General features: G+C 35.2%; 1 protein-coding gene across 5 annotated transcripts; it reads right to left on the bottom strand.

Moving 5' to 3' along the window:
• Positions 1-3650: 3650 nt before the first annotated feature.
• On the bottom strand, positions 3651-17407 carry LOC107893591 (piezo-type mechanosensitive ion channel homolog). Of its 5 annotated transcripts, none has more exons than XM_041086173.1 (21): positions 16731-17407; positions 16293-16373; positions 15626-15680; positions 15389-15546; positions 14702-14858; positions 14403-14589; positions 14191-14306; positions 13845-13929; positions 13031-13246; positions 12765-12942; positions 12308-12436; positions 11994-12167; positions 11611-11844; positions 9635-11158; positions 6821-9297; positions 6200-6595; positions 5918-6076; positions 5284-5790; positions 5064-5205; positions 4619-4763; positions 3651-4128 (listed from the first exon to the last, which is right to left on the bottom strand). In XM_041086173.1, exons 1-21 carry the CDS (start codon positions 16777-16779, stop codon positions 3789-3791), a joined length of 7509 nt encoding a protein of 2502 aa, XP_040942107.1. In that variant the 5' UTR covers positions 16780-17407; the 3' UTR covers positions 3651-3788. The 5 variants fall into 5 exon arrangements, with proteins under 5 accessions (XP_040942107.1, XP_016674113.1, XP_040942106.1 ...); XM_016818624.2 differs by having other exon boundaries at positions 3651-4114; positions 15626-15785; XM_041086172.1 differs by having other exon boundaries at positions 15626-15785.
• Between the last annotated feature and the right edge of the window lie 34 nt (positions 17408-17441).

Consider the following 17441-nt stretch of genomic DNA (forward strand, 5'->3'; position numbering starts at 1 on the left):
ATGAATGTTTAGCAAGATGGTTAAACTAGTTGATTTATTGATTAAGCTCAAGGAGTTAAAGGAGGAGAATCAAGCAAAGGCAAAGAAAAGATCATCGAGTAGCCGAGTTGGAACCGTCTTACCCAACACAAAGTAAGTCATTAAGCATATAGTTTGTATTAATTTAAATGGTCATAACGTCTATGTAATGATGCTGAATGGAATGATAAATATATATATACATGTATGCATGTGGTGATGAAAGTGTTGAATGAAAAGAAAAGAGGTGAGATGTATTGAGTTGTTGATCTCGGCACTAAGTGTGCGGGTATAAACATTTATGATCATGAGATTGGCACTAAGTGTGCGGGTTTAAATTGTGCAGCACTAAGTGTGCGAGTTTGATTATATAGCACTAAGTGTGCGAGTTTGATTATATAGCACTAAGTGTGCGAGTTGATTATATAGCACTGAGTGTGCGGACTTAATATATACTTTTGAATCACTATGGACACTAAGTGTGCGACATTATTGAGTTGACCACGGACAGCGGATCGGGTAAGTACCTTGAGTTCATGGCTAATAGGCGCTATGTTTATATTTGGAGTTGAGCTTGGTAAGTTTGAACCTATGTGACAATTATAATTGAAGTCACGTACATAAGATTTATCGTGGAATAGGTGAAAGGTCGTTTAGTTGTATGATTGTAACGAAAATACAATGATGTATGAAAATGCCTCAAATATCCTATTGATTAGTATATGGAATGTGAATGCATGACTTGGTATGAGATTGAACCGATAGGTCTAAGGAACTATGGTATGGTTCGGTATGGATGGAGTAACTAGCCTCGTTCCATTTTGTTTCCTTTTGTGATAATGTTATTAATGGATGGTAGTGCATTGCTTATGACTTACTGAGTTATATACTCACTCGGTGTTTCCTTGTCACCTATTTTAGGTTTCTTGAACTCGTCTCTTTTTGCGTGATCGGGCCGTCATCGAAGTCATCACACCGGCTAGCAACTTTTGGTATCTTCTTTTAGTCGGTCTAGGAGAACATTTCGGCATGTATAGGCTAATATGTTTTGTTGAAATTTGGTATGTAAACTTTTAGCCATGCGAAAATGGCATAAATGTTCGGTTGGATTTGGTTCTATAATGTTAGGTCGTAAGTCTTGGAAATTCGATTTTTATGCCATATGTCATGGTTGATTATTTTTGGTGTCAAAATTCATGATATGGCAATAGTGTAGTAGGGAGATGTTTGACAATGATTAGCCCTTGGCATGGCTAGTCATGATCATAATTTGTGATATGTATGATGAATTACTAGTTAGATCAAGGAGAAATCACGAAATAGGCATAGTTGCTTTAGTAACAGATGCTGGCAGCAGCAGTGATGTGAGATTGAAAAATCACTAAAAATAGTAGGAGTGGAATTAATTAATGAATAAATTATGTAATCGAAGCTCGATGAGTCTATTTTCATATAGAAGAAACGAAACGACCATATGAGCTGTATGTTAGGAGATAATTAAACTCTTGTGAAACAGGGCCAGAGCGATTTCTGGATTCCCTGTTCCGACTTTGGAAATTCATTATAAATTAACCAGAGATAATTAGAAGTCATGCCATATGTACATAGATTCCCCTTCGAGTCTAGTTTCCATATAAATAAACGACATCAGTAATGAATCCCTGTACAGGGAGATATCCAAGTCGTAATGCGCAAAGGTCAGTGTAGTTGATCCCTGTAACATGGGATACTTTGACTAATAAACTGTACTAATTGGCCCAACCAAAAATTCTAGAAAAAAATATGTAGATGGGCACATGAGTCTAGTTTCAGGGAAAATTTACGGAACTGGATTTCGAGTTTCAGAACTCAAGATATGATTTTTAAAGCGACTAGTACACAGATTGGCAGCTTGTCTGGGAAATTTTTTTTAAGTGGTTTGAAGTCTGTTAACACCTCGTGTTCGACTCCGGCGACGGCCTCGGGTTCGGGGTGTTACATATATGGCAGGCAATATGTGTGTTTGTATAGAGTTAAATACTTACTTCATATGATAGATTCGAACTTGACGTAAGTTGTTTAAATTTGCTTGTATTTATGCTTTTAGTTTTTGGTAAGCATAAGTCTCACGGAAATAGTTGTGTTATGGTATTTTGGTTGTAAATGGATTGAATAAAATTGATAGTCTTGGCATTAGATATTATAGGTACTTGGAAGCTTGAAAGTTGCTAGTTTAGTTTGAAATGTGATTTTGTTTTGGATATTGAATTGTGGTGTCAATAAGGGTACATTGGTCAGATTTTTAAGTGTTTGAATAGGTAACAATATTGTCTTTTGTGTGATACGAAAATTTGGCATGAAATGAAATTTTAAAGATGAAATTTTACCATTTTGAACCTAAGTATCGATATTTTGGCATTTGGTATTGATACTTAACCATATGAACAGTTTTAAAACAAACAGAATGCCAAAATGGTATCGGTTTTCATTTCAGTGTCAATATTTTTTCCTAAAATATCGATACCCTAAAATAATTATTGATACCATTATTTTGCAAAGAAAACAGTACTCAATTTTGGTATCGATTTTCAAAAATGTATCGATTTAGTATTGATACCAACTATGGATTTTCACTAGTCACTTTAAAACTTTAATTTTTTGTAAATCAATCCTATTCCAAGCTTGGATTTCACAATTAAGTCCTTATAGAGTTCAAATTCTTAATATGTTTGATTATGTGTGATTTACTTTATGAATAATAGATTTTTTTTAATAATGTATTTATTGATTTGTTGAATTTAATTGTGGCATCTCTTTACTCAGGTCTGGTGACCGGGCCGAATAAGGGGTGTTACATTTAGTGATATCAAAGCTACGATTTAGTCGATTCTCGAACTGAACGTAGCATGTTAAAGTCTAAAAATTACATGTCATATAAACCTGTAATAGTGTGATATTGATTGATCCGACCTAACTCGTATTTCTCTTTTAAATTTGAAAGATGTCAGCAGAAACTGATCGTGCTAACACTGATGAAGTTAATAGTAATGTTTTGACTAATGAATAAGAAGCAAGTCATAATTTACCGGTTCCAAAAATGTCTGAAAATGAAGTTAAAAATGTTTTATTCGATTTAATAGGCCAGGGGTTCATAGAATTTATGCAAACCAACCATGTGGCTCAACAACCTCCACCCACTATTATACCTCCTGTGGTACCTCAACCTCTACAAACAACTAAAATAGTCGACAGATTCTTGTTGGTAAAGTCAAAAAATGTGGTACTGAAGAATTTCGAGGTAGAGTGAAAGATGATCTAGCTAAAATTGAGTATTGGCTCGAAAATATTAAAATTTCAAAAAAAATGGTTCAACAACAATTTTAATTTGATCAATTTTTAAATTTCAATCTTGAATAAATGGGGCACTTAAATTTATTAAGTCTTACTGTTTTTAAAATATATATATATATATATATATATATAACTTATGCGACCAACATATTACTAGATGTCTAATGTAATGTGACCTTAATTTTTTATCATCACTTACAAAAAAGTTAGTTAATAGATTTGAAAGTTGTCATTTGTGTCAAGATTAAGATTTCAAAATTCGAAAATTATAAGGATTAAGATTGATCAAGTTGAACATAAGCTAAATCTACAACATTACCCTTAGTACAATACAAACGAAAAATACAAGAATTAAAATTTGCTAAATTAAAATACAAGGACTAAACTCAAAACTTATGCATGATACAAGGACTAATAGTAAAAGTTGACCATTCAAATTTCTATATATGTATTTTTTTACTTTTTATCTTGCAATTATTTATTTCAAGATAATTAAGTGAGCCTTTTGAATGAATACCTTCACCCAATCCCAAAAAAAAACTTATTTTAGAATCATCACTGAACAATGCTTGAAAAAAAAAGTCGTAACTGTAATAAAAATTGGGTTGAATTGGTGAGGATGATACGTAATTAGTCAGGCTTAGTGTACTCGAGCAGCATGTGTGGAGATCGATAAATGCTGACCAGTGTCCAGTAAAGAACCTCTTCAACCTCAAGCTCACCCTCAGCTCTTGCAGCATATATGTCCTCACAGATTGCAAGCAACCTGTACCAACATAACTTTAAAACATTCAGCTTCGTAACTTTGAATTCGTGCGTAAATATTAGATACGGATATGTGTTACATGCAGATCTATTCAACTTAACTGTAGTTTTTTCTATGTATTCGGAGAGCTATCTTTATATCCATGTTCGATATACATACATACATGCAGTATGTCTGCTATGCAGGATTACATTTCCAGACCAACAAGATTCAGTGTGACATTTGTCTGAAATGAATAAAAGAGTATATACACTAACAAACATGCATGCACACATGTCCGGAACAACATAGATTCAGTGTGACATGGGTCTGAAAAGAGTAAAAGGGTAAATGTACCAACATAAATATATGCATGCATGCATACATATTCGGCAAGCATAGGACATAGGTATTGAAGATAAATAAATAAAAAAAAGAGTCAGAACAATGTAGATTCAGTGTGACGTCAGTTTGAAATCAATAAAAGGGTATATACATACATGAAATACATATATACATGCATACCTGTCACAAGAAGGAAGGTTCTCAACTTGTATTCTCATTCTGAGATCAGAACATTGTAGTCTGATGAAACGGCCAACAGCTAGCACAAAAGTAATGTAAAGACCCCAAATGCTAAATTTGCTCAATGTATCCCCAAGAATGCCCTCTGAACAAGCATACAAATCCAACCATACATATAATGAAAAATAAAGGGAAATTAATCCAAATAAAAATGATTGAACAACTTTCATATGCATTTTGCATGTAGATCTTGATAGTTACTTTCTATGTTAGGGCTCAGGATATGGGTATATATCCGATATGAATATGTTCATTGTTGTAAAGTTCTTTCATGTATTTGGAGGATTCTTCAAAGGTCATATCTCAACGCTCTTTTTTGAATATGTGTTAGATAAAGGTATCAAACACTGGTACTTCAAGCAAAATGAAGAGCTTCAGAACTTACGCGGTGTTTCCTCGGATACAATTATGGCCACTGGTCCAGCAAACTCACAGCATCCAGTTCCACTTGATGCATCAATATCCTGAAAAGACCACCATTCTGGATTTCCATGATTGAGAACAAGATCCCCACTAACCTTTTCAACCTGTAAAAACTATCATGTTCACTGTAATCTCAACAAAAAGCTGATAATGAATCTAAATGATCAGAATCAAGGACATACCAACTGTTCGAGAAACCGCAAATCTCCAGAACCAGTAACCCGGAAATATCTTGGATAGATGTTAAACATTCTGAAACTATTAGCAGTACCATTAAGAACTTGCATCACTTCTGCAGATTTAGGAAGATCATGATCAGCAACAAGTAATTGATGTTTCACAACTTCCTTCCCTTTCGGTCTATCTCTCCTGAATTGCCAAGAGAAAACTATGTCCATGCTCTGTTGGAGAGAATCGATAAATCGGGCTTGGACCACTGGGGGAACAAGCCATACTTTGCTTGCATCAGGTTGGCAACATATCAGTTGAATGTCCACTTCATTATAATTGTCTAAGTAGCCTTGTGGATCAAGATCGATATGTTCGTGTTTTACTTTGTTCCATGAGATCCTTTCGCACAAAGTGGTCTCAAACAATGTAAGCCTTCCGCTGCTCGTCTTTATATCAATCTGCACACTGGCTTCTCTTATGGGGTTTGCAATATTTGTCAGGTTACCACTGCTGTACATCTTGAAAAACACAATACAAGCAAACCCCAAACTTTATATATGAGTAGCTGTTGCTAGAGTTCTTCTAACAAATCCGGAATTTAATTTACAGGACAACAAAAAAGAATGTATAGTTTTCAATTCTTACCAGCATAGGGGCCCATATGACACAAATCAGTATGAAGAATAAGCAAATGCCACTGCAAAATTTAGTTAGCTTTGTCTGCTTTTTTCCTTGCTGGTGTTTAGCTCTATTTAGATCCGCATCACATTTGACAAGAAACAAGCTTCCATGGATATCTTCCAACTAGATAGAAAGCTAATATTAGATCCAAAAACAATCAGAGCATACGAGTTTGTTGAAGGAACAATGCAAAGATTTCAGGGTTGTACAACAATAACATAAGCGATTTCTACATTATACACTTACCTTCAACCAATCATACATGGTTAAAGATGTAGTTGTGCAAGACCAATCAAGAACACATCGAAGTTCATAAAGGAAAGGGAGAGCACGATAAATTCGGAAACCCAAGAAATTAGTTTGAGAAATGCTACTTGTTAAGAATTGCCTGTACAGATTGCTTTCATTTGGAATCCCAAATCGGATTTGTATGGCCTGCAGAGCCAGGGAAATCAGCTTCGTGAGGTAAATAGCACGAAGCGCAAACTTTCCGGCATGTTTGTCCGAAGGCTCCATTTGCCAAGCATAGTTCGTGACAGAGTATGTGAAGAGGAAAAGAGTGAAAAGATAGAATATAACTTTCGCAGTGGCAAATGAACAAAGGTAAATGACGCGATCCAGCACTATCAAGAAAAAGATAACCTGTAATAAGAAGAAATTTTGTATTCATTTCAGAGATCTAACCATTTAAATCATGAATATTACATCAATGGTAAATAAAAAACTTCAACATCAAGAATTCCAGTATGAGATTATGCTTGTTTATACTATTGATTGAACTGAGTCATACAAGCACTGAAAAAACGATTTCTTTTTAAGAAATGCTCAACGTTTTCTTGAAGAAAAAATCTGTGGTTAGAGGAATACCATTAAGATAAACACGAACTCTTTTGGGAATTGATCTTCATGCTGATAAACTTCAAGGAACTCACTGTTATTTTTTATGACAGATTGGTAGAAAATTGCCACCAAGAAGAAGACAACTAGATCTGCACAAAATACATAGGCGTATAGATCTATATCTTTCTTACCTCCACCGATTACAGAAAGTATAGTGTAAGGGAACCGTATTTCTCTAAAAATATCGGCATGGTAGGCTTCTAGAATCTCACTAGTTACATCAGCAGACGGGGTTAACGACCTTTGCCCTTCTTTGAAGGAAGAATCTCCTGAAGGGGAGGCATATAACACCTCAAAAACAACCAGGGAAATGTTATCATTTTCTGGACTTCGCTCAATGCTTTGAACTCGAACTCTACTTGCAGGATAAATGTTGAGGTTGTCTCTGCATCTTCTGTCATGCATGATCTTCAGCAACTTGTTCATTTTCGATTCAATCATCTCAGGTTGAATGCCATCCCCTGGTGGTAAGTTGACTTCCATAGATAGCTGCACAAAGTAAGGAGGAGTTTCAGATTCCTGTGTTAAGGATATCCAGTACCTGTAAAGATTTCGAATCAACACTTCCATCACGTTTCTTAAATGTAAAAGCAGTCCCTTTAATCTCCTAAAGAATCCAAAATCATATGCAGCAATTTCCTGGTGGTGATTTTTTCTAGTAAAGCTGAACTCGGCTGTCACAGTCCATTCGCCTTCGCTGGCAGTTATGGCATACTGTAAGAGAGTAAACAAATACACTAAAAAAAGAGGCCAATGGCTGATCACAAAAGATGACATGTTCTTGCACGCCGGAAATCCCAACTCCCGAAACAATCCGGCTTTGAAAATCATCCCAAAATGTTGAATGATGATTTGATATAAGTATTGAAGCAAAATACAGACCTCAGTGTAAATTAGCATAATAACCCAGAACATGTGGCTCGGACCGGTATTTACACATAGAGCATACAAGAAGAGACCAACTAGATAAACCATGGAAAGCAGGCTAAAATTCCATAGGAAAATCAGAATAAAGCAACAGTAGCAAACAACATTGTTATTTGATCTCATTTGGTCCCAAATATGGTGGAAGATGATCTTGATTTGTCGGCGCGCAACATTAAACATGTTCCTATCACTATCAGATAGCATTGAATGCGTTCGTTCAATATGTTCACCACCAAAATCATGATTCTCTACCTCGTAAAATACCTCATCATCTGAAGAATGATCGTATGAATCCAGTTTTTCATGTTCAATGTTTAAGAGGCTTGCGAGATTCATGACTGCCATACTACCGAGAGACTGCACCTGTGAAACTCCATCACCTATCAGTTGTACTGCTGATGCTAGTGGACTTCTCTTGGATTGGTATTTTTCTTGAGGCTTTGTATGGGAATACATGTTCCCATTAACTGTCTCGTGTAGTTCATCAATCTCGAACAGTGAATTGACTGACTGCTGTCTGGAGTCCTCTTCACAAAGAACTACAGTTCTTTCACTTCTAGGAGATCCATTCATATCATGATTAGATAACAAATCCAATCTTCCACTAAGATCATTTCTCTCTAAATCAGCATCCCATTTTTTGGGGGTAGTCTGAGATGGATTTGAATTTACCGAAAGGTTCCTGTTTCTTTTGATTTTGCCTTCAGGAAAGGTGCTACCGCAATTAGTGGTGCTCAAGCTATGAAGTTGGATCAGCAAGTTGAGCATCTCTGATTTGATCTTTTCAACTTGTAGATTACGCATGCGCTTTTGCTCCTCGGATTTACGTATATGTTGCAAATGTGCAGTCTTCCATGCAGCCCTCTTCTCCTGCTCACGGACTAAAGCACTGATCTTTTCCGCTTCAAGATATTTCGATACATAGTCAAATTCCAAGGATGAAAACATGTATGACTGAAGTGAAACCAGAATGAATATTATAACCTCAACAAGTGCAAATCTAGATGTAACATGAAATCCGTATTTATGCAACCCGATCACTTTGCTAATCCGATCTATCATCTCACATTTCCCCTCACAAAAATCACCTACAAAAGGAGACTGGTATGCAAGACTAAGGACAATCAGAGCAAAATTGTAAATCCGCAAGAATTTGAAGATGCTATTCTTTTTCTTTAGAATTTGAAGCCTAATCCGGAAGAAAACTAGAGCAAATCCAAGGTATCCAAGGTGAAGAACATCATACTCTAGTGTTCCAGTGATCAAAATTAAAGCAAGCACAAGATCCAGTAAGTGACAATAACTGTAAAGCCTTAGGTAGTCAAGAAATGTCCACAAGACTCTTGTTTCAAACGAGAGATCACTCAGACCGGATACTTGTTTTGAGTGAAGCATCATTTCTTTATATGTCTGAAACCCTGAGAGACTCGACAAGCGATCCGCATGAAGTTTGAGACATGAAAACATGAAAACTGTGTAATAGCTGATAAGCATTCTGGGTTCATCTACTATGAAACCTGCAAATAGTTTTGGTTAAATAGTTTCACCACTGAAGTAAATAAAACATAAGATTATAATGCAACAATGAAGCTAACAATGGTTGACTCATAATCACTTCTAGAAACTGCTTTATCTATTTGAAAAGAGTACTTCAAGTATATAAATTCTTCATGCCTTTGAAGCAATACAATTACTCATTTGTATACAATATATATACGTATATCCTCTCTTATGATGCTTGAAACAGAAATTAGAACCATTCGAGTTGCTTATTTTGAGTTTCAAATTGTCTATGTATAGATGAAGTAATTTTCCTATTGACCAACTATGTAGAACATTTCATGGTAGAGATACCTAGCCAGCATTTCTTGCAGTAATCAAAATGAATATGGGAGCTTCTCCAGCAGTCATTGCAAAGCGCTTTGGCCCTAGTTGGGGAAAGATGCATCCAGGAAGTCAGATTCAACAAAAAAGCCATGTACTCGAGGGTGAAAATGGAAGCAAACAAGAAAACAAATATTAGCCACAGTTTATTTATGGCGTCCCGATGTAAAAGAATGCAAGCTGCAAGAGATGCAATGTAGAGCAAAGATATAGCATTCAGCACAGAAAAGCTGGCAAGAAGCAATGCGATCATGTTTATCTCGAGGCCGAAGAGATTAAACATATTCTCTACCCAGAACTTGATATAAACTTTCAGACTAGCCTTTTGCATTTCCAGCCTCTCCTTTCTCAACATATGAATTTGCTTTCTCTTCCATTTATGATTATCGTTGGAACTTTCCTGCAAATGCCCATTCGTATGGTTTCTACCTTCACTGCCTCCTGCAGGATTCATACCTCCTAAAATGATAGTCTTAAGAGATGGGCACGAATAGCTTCTTGGCTTTTTCATTTTTCTTAACAGCGGATTGGCATCTAAACATTTTCTTCCTCTGGTAAAATTCATGTCACCATTTGAGGCTATTTCAGTTGACATAAACAAACCACAAGAGTCCTCCCACCATCCTTCATTTTCAAAGTTGCTCGGCATCTTTTCAAACCACTGAGAGACACTGTGCTGCAGAATGCACGCAACAATAACTAGCACCTTCCCTCTCAAGCCAAATTCTACACCTAAGAAACCGGGTTCATACACCTGCAAGCCGAGAAAAAATGAAACCGAATGGTGTTTCTGACCAGGGAACATCTCAGCCTGGTAACCCCACATCTGGAAAGGGTATTCAATCATCACAAGTGATGCCGAATAAACCAGAAAGAGTTTTGAAGGGATCTGAGAGTTTTTCGATGAAATGGCACAAATAACTAAACCGAAAAGATAGGAAAACCCAAATGCACTGATCGGTGACAAAGATGCATAAAATATGGTAAGATACAGTATCTTTTCACTGTGCCAAATTAGAAGGCGCTTGAGAAAAGTAAAAGCATCAGTTTCTGGCACATCATCCCTCGGTGCGAAGTTTTTGCTTTGCCTCCTCTCGTAACGATGTAGTTGCATCACAACTAATACAGCTAAGGACTCCCAAATGTTTTTCAACATTGAAGCTTCTGGGTTATACCCGAAGGCAGAAGAAAGTTTAACTAATCTGGACAACCATTCCTGAAGCCAAGAGAACGCACTTAACCCGTAAATGAACACAAACACTGCAATGGCATAAACTTTCAGCGGTAGCCAAAGGCGCTTTACTGTCTTCCCTACGAGTTGTCTTTCGGTAATCCACATTAGAAGGAAGAATAGGTAACCAAATGAAGAATAGTTAGGCGTTACTACATAAACTGTAAGAAGGATCGTGAGAAAGACAATGTAAGTTCCACATGATCGGTATGTCGAAAGAAACGTCTTGCCAATAGTATTCAAATATGATCCTATTTTTCTCTCTGTAAGATCCAAAAAAAAAGAAGGATGAGAATATTAACAAGTTTTTTCCAGGTACCGTGATCGAAACAAGCATATGTGAACTGTTTGTATGTGTGTGAAGGAGATTCATATAGCTGCCATAATAAGTGATTCTTATATATCATGCAGCATACATGATGATGCTTACATTGAGAAACTAGAATAATTCAAAAGAAATAAAGTTTTTGCACATTACTTAAAACCAAAACTTAGAATATGAATCTAAGGATAGTCAATCATAACTGCTCATAGATGTCACACGCTTAGGAAATTTTACAATCCCAAATATTCTACTTTAGACAAGAGAACACAGTCTGGGATTCCAAATCATCAAAACCATGAAGATTTGGGACCCTTTGTAGAAATATACTCCTTTTCAAAGTAGAGAAAGGTCAAAGCATTGTTGGATATTTCAACCTCGAATGAGTAATACCATGAGAGAAGTTAATTTCAGGGGGGTTTCTTGATTTTGAGGTATAAACCGTCAATATAACAGACTTGAGCAAACCAGCTCTCAAGATGGTAAACCCTATCGGAGGGCAAGGAGTGTGTTGAACAATTGCTGAAAATGAGAGCAACATTTCAAACCCATGATTATGAATGGCAGAAAAGCAAGCAAGCACAGCTATCTTCAGGAAGTCCCCAGACTTAGCATGATTAAACGAACCTACACGAAGTAGTCCAATGTAATATTAGAATTTCTTTTCAAATATTTACTTGTAAAGATTTAATATGTATTAAATAATCTATTATATTTTCCTGCCATTGATCATCCACATCAGGATCATAAAGGAAATTAGAATTAAGTACACTTACCTAGTTGTGAAAGAATTTTCTCAGCAATCGAGCCTTTTTTCTCCAAGGTAGAAGATATAAGATTAAGCTGAAGAAGATATAACAGTGTGAAATGTGCCTCGCATAACAGAATTAAGCATTGCCATATTTTTGTACCTACATGGTGGCTTAATAGAAATATCAAGAAAAAAGCCACTGAGATGTAAAGCAGAAAGGTCATAGTTAGTACTGATATATATTATTTTCCAATAAAATTGCAGAATCTTTGGCTAACAAACCAAAAATAGTCGAAAAATTGAACAAAGAATTAAGAAAATGTTAGTAGCTTATCTTACTGTATAAGGCAGGGATGAGGCCAGGGTTTAACGCAATAAGGAACAACAGCATCAGCACCATAGCCCGAGAACTTTTGCGCAGTCCGTATACTATGGTAGCTACAATCAGTACTTTTGTTTCCTCTGTGTCTGAAATTAAGAACCAATTTGAAACTTGTAGATTAAACATCGAAACAGGTAGATAAAACTAGATGCATAACAACAAGAAACATCAAAGAATAATTTAATGTTTAAAGAAGTGATACTGGGGTTAAGATATGATAGTTTAAGTAAGATTTCTGGGTAAATATGGTGGTTGAGGTATCAAGATAATATTAGCAAAACTTCTGGCCTTCCAATTGTCCAACAAAGGGTGACTTGGGAAGGAATACAGATTATTAAAGAATATTAGGAAAGAACCAACGAAGGCAAAGAGAAGGTGATCAATCCAAACACTTGGAAATTATAGTTTCCTCACCATCTAAAGAGGAATCATCACTAGAAGATGGCCCATCTCTGTCAGACAAGTACAGGAAAACGGAATTGTTAACAAGATTACTCAATGCAACAAGAACCCCAAGGCTAAATTGTGCCAATAGATAAAATCCGGGGATAGGGTAGTGCCATAGCCCAATTGTTTCCCAAATCTCCATGTCCTGAAAGCATTTCCGCAAACATATCATGTCAAAGATTATACAATTATAACAATATGCACCATCGGCAGAATATAATCTAGAATACTACCTGCCATTTCTCCTTACTAAGGACTGTGAAAGCTATGTTGAAGATGTATGTGCTAACAGCCCACAAGAGAATCAAAACAAGTAGCAAGCCATTCAATCGATGCAAGTGATACATTGAGGGGAAGACATACAGAATATAGCCAACATACGCAAGAAGTCCAAATGCATAGAGACTCGCAAAGTGGAAACTCCAAAAGGAAAGAGCAAGCAAGGAAATCTGCCATATTCAACGGTAAAAAATCTTAAGAACACAAAACAACTTCTGTGAAGGTAAGACAAATTCGATCCATATGTCCAAAGAAAAGAAATTACCTAAAGGTTCACTCCAACCCTATGGTTCCTGTTGGACATACGAGATAGATTAAAAGGAAACATGACTACTGACCATGTGATCCATTGATGTTCCTACTATAGCCAGTAATGATTGAAAAAAAAATAGTTCTCATGGGACATATCTGTAGAAATCAGAGTATTTTTATTCTAAATAGAACATAAATCAGAGTTTTTATATACAACCTATGACACTACTTTAGGAAACTCTAAGTTAGGAAAGATACTAAATAGGAGATATGATCCCTTAAAATAAGGGATTTTAATAAAAAAATATCTACAAAATATTCCTAAAATATTTACAGAATATTCCTACAATATCTATAAATTTTTAGGGTTTTATTACTCTTATTACTACTATTTTATGGCATAGAATTTGCATTAGTTCACATTTGTATGTAGTTCCAGAGACATTATGATTGTAAACACAATCAATACACAATGGATGAAAGTTCTATAAAGTAAAAGAAATGTAGTATACTAACCGGAAAACCATAAGTAAAATAGTTAATGCCGAAAGTCCGTAAGATTGGTCCTCTTAACAAAATATTAGTGTGCCTAACACCGGATCTGCAAAGCATTTTCCACAGGGAGAGAGAGAGAGAGATGTTAAAATTGTAGATATCAATGCAAATCCTATCATGTTATGCAATGATAAATATAAAAACAACCTTATATCATGTTGAATACCAAACTTATAAATACAAGGTGTGCATGGTTCCATGTTTTGCAGTTCCATTAAATTTTCAATACCAAAACCAACTAAAATGTGCTGAAGAAATCAAAATAAACTGAAGTTAGTCAATTTGGAAAACCTCCCCAATTAAATACCTTGATTCACGAATAAAGAATGAATGCTTTGAAGGAAGAAGTTGCCTAGTCAAGCTGCTTGCTCTTGCCGACATGATGAAATCCATTTCCATAAGATCACATCTAATCCAAGATAGCTGAAAAAGAATTAAGAGTTGCAGAAAGGTTAGCGATAATAAAAAAAAATGAAGGAAACAACAGCTTTGAAGTTTAGCTGTAAGTTATATACTCACAATGATGTAAAAGACTATAAGCGAAAGACCAGAACAAATTTCTGACCACTCCGATTTAGCAGATATCTTATAGAGTCCAATAAAATCAGCTAGCCACTTAAAGATCCCATAATACTCGACAGGGAGTTGGTATATGTAGAGTAAGACAATGTTCAAGCCAGCATACAACAAAAGGTACCGCCAAGATCTTTGAAACCAGACCAAAAATATAAATCAATCAGTAAACCAAATAACATTAAATACTAACTAAACTGTAATTGTAATCTGATCTCTAGGCATAGGAATTATAAGATGCTTACCTGAAAAGGCCAAGAAAGTTGCTTGTTAAAGACCAATCAACAAGTCCAATACTACTACAAATAAAAAATGGTAAAGATGCCCAAGAGGGATGACTAATTCCAACAATAAGTTGTACAGCAGGCAACAATAAGCAGCATAAAACCCTTAGATGGGAACCTTCAATGAAAAAAAAACAATAGGACAATGGCTTCAAGTCAACATCTAATGCATAGGTAATTACATGAATGGCAGAAATCAACAATGTAACAAATCCTGATTACAGCAAACACAATCAAAGAACTCAAGTGATTTAAGATAAAAGCTGGTTGATGTACAATGCTTTTTACTTCCAACTCGTTACAAACAGTACCTATTGACTTTCTTAATAATAAAATTGGATTTAACTGAAATTCAATATTTTTTTAGATGCTCGAGTAAGCTAAAAGAAACCATATCAGTAATGGATTCATTACACTGGCTATCCAAGAAGAAAGCATCAAGTTTTGGTACTTTCAGAATCAAACAAGAAGCCCTATGGTCTATTAAACTAGTAGGTATACTTATTATTAACTAAAGTGCTAAGTATCCCTTCTTTAAAATAAAAAAGAAGGGTAAACCCAAAAATTATATGAAACCTGAACAGAAAACAAAATAGATATAAAGAAATTAGAAGATTGGTAATATGAGAGGTGTACTGCATAACAAACCTATTTGTAGTACAAAGGAATATAAATGCCCCCAAAATGAATCACTCTGTGAATCCAAGCCAAATCTACTGCCGCTTATTTCAAATAACGCAACTAAAGCTGCTAGTACTTGTACCATCAAGAAATATATTAAAGATGGAAAGCTCGAAGACTGATCTCTGCAGAATTCATTTCATATTAATGTGTAAAATATATAAAAGGAAAAACACAAAGCATATTTCTTGTGTTAGATTTTACCTTACAAAACCGATTAGCTTTGCCCATTGAGCATCAGAAATGCTCCACTGGTCTCCTTTCACAACCCAAACAATGTAAAATATGGCATGTGACAGAATAGTTAGTGACGAAAAGATAAGTGTGTACCATGATAAGAGAGATTGCCTTGGGAACTGAAAACCTATCACACCAAAAATACTTACTTAGAAACTCTAGCTTTAGAAAATGGAATATTTGATCTCTCTTTTGGTCATTTATGTCATGAATAAAAATGCTCTTAAGAACTAATGATTAAAGGAATGGAATCCAGAATATAGCTCACTATTTCTGTCTTATGAACTGCTCTAACAGTTGACATCATCGAAATGAAAAAGTCCAAACGAATAGAGAATGTACCACATAAAGAAAGACAAGTTGAACCAACTAGAAATTCCATGCTAATCATGGTTGCTTTTATAAAATCCAAAAGAACCTACTTACGTCTAGAAATGAGTTCACAAATGTAAATCCAAATACAAGTACATACTAAGAACTTGGGTTTGTTAATCTCAGCTGGCCAGGGACAGCTAGTCATTAAGCTAAGACTTAAATAATCTCAGAAAAGGGAGAGATAATCCTTTGTTAATATACATTGCAAGAAAAATGTCATGATTAACAGCATGGTACAGAAACAAACTAGACGGTTTACCTATTTCTGGAGCTGCATATTGAATGAGGAGAAAGGTTAACAGATCAACCAGAGATATCAAACTCCGATTCAGCAAAGCAGCTGCAAAAGTAAGAGTTTAAGAAAAAGGAAAAAAAAAAAAGGGAAGAAAATAGTTCACAGTTTTTCCAATTTTGCTTAAACATTTACTAGGTTTTCGCTTAGCTAACCCTTCGAGCTAAATTACCAGCGTTATGAGGCATTCATATAAAAAATTCTCTTTTTTCTACTGCATTCTTAGACTTAACAGTATCTATTCATAAAAACATTTCACTTACAGATATGGAAATATTTTGCAGCTTTCATTCTCTTGAATTAGTAACATTTTGATAAGAAATCGAATCCATATTAAATTCCTCTGATAAGAAAACATGCGGAACGAAAAATTTTGCTAATGAAATTGGAGTGGTTAAAGCATACCTGTCAAAAGAAGCTGAGGCAATACAAATCCAATGAGGAACTTCCCCATAATAATTACCTCTCCTTTTAATCATAAACATCTTCATTGTAGTTGTACCATAACTGAAATCCGGAACTCATCAGTGCAATATTGAATCTTTGACAACCAATTAGAGCCAAAATAATATACACCCAACAAAATCACCCATCATAAAAGTTTCTTTGAGTAGAACAAGTTCTTCATGATTTTACCATCGATGAGCATCGAAAATACTTCATGGTTGGCTTCAGTCGATTATTATGAAGAAAACAAGACAACCCATTTCCATAAACCCGTCTCTTAGTCGCCAAATCAATGCAGCAGCAATAATCTTCAATAAGAAAAGGCTCTCTTTTTTCTCTTTTATCTTTTTTGTTCCTTTTGGTATATGGGATGTCGTCTTCTTTTTTGTTCCTCAGGATAGGATGAGATTTTCAGAATATTGATTGAAACCAGAACTGGATTTTGTTAAAAATTGATCTCAGATTTAGCCTACCATTATTTTTACTTTAGATAATAACTTAGAAAGTTTTGATCTTTGTGTTTTTGATTCAACATCTAACAAGGTTAAAGTTGCACATTGTTTTGATTTGTTGGGCTCATGTAATGTTTTCCCAAAATACTAGATAACAGAACACGTGCTCCTCATATATGGGTATTTTTGGGATAATAAAATGGCCTTTGAAGAACTT

Source organism: Gossypium hirsutum, chromosome A13, assembly GCF_007990345.1.
Source record: "Gossypium hirsutum isolate 1008001.06 chromosome A13, Gossypium_hirsutum_v2.1, whole genome shotgun sequence".
In the NCBI taxonomy this organism is placed as follows: domain Eukaryota; kingdom Viridiplantae; phylum Streptophyta; class Magnoliopsida; order Malvales; family Malvaceae; genus Gossypium; species Gossypium hirsutum.

Coding starts and splice junctions, on each gene's coding strand:
- LOC107893591 (XM_041086172.1), bottom strand. CDS start 16,779: ATGGGGAAGTTCCTCATTGGATTTGTATTGCCTCAGCTTCTTTTGACA. Junction 9,298..9,634: donor CTGCAAGAAATGCTGGCTAG/GTATCTCTACCA, acceptor AACTATTTGCAG/GTTTCATAGTAGATGAACCC. Junction 6,077..6,199: donor CCATGTATGATTGGTTGAAG/GTAAGTGTATAA, acceptor CTTTCTATCTAG/TTGGAAGATATCCATGGAAG.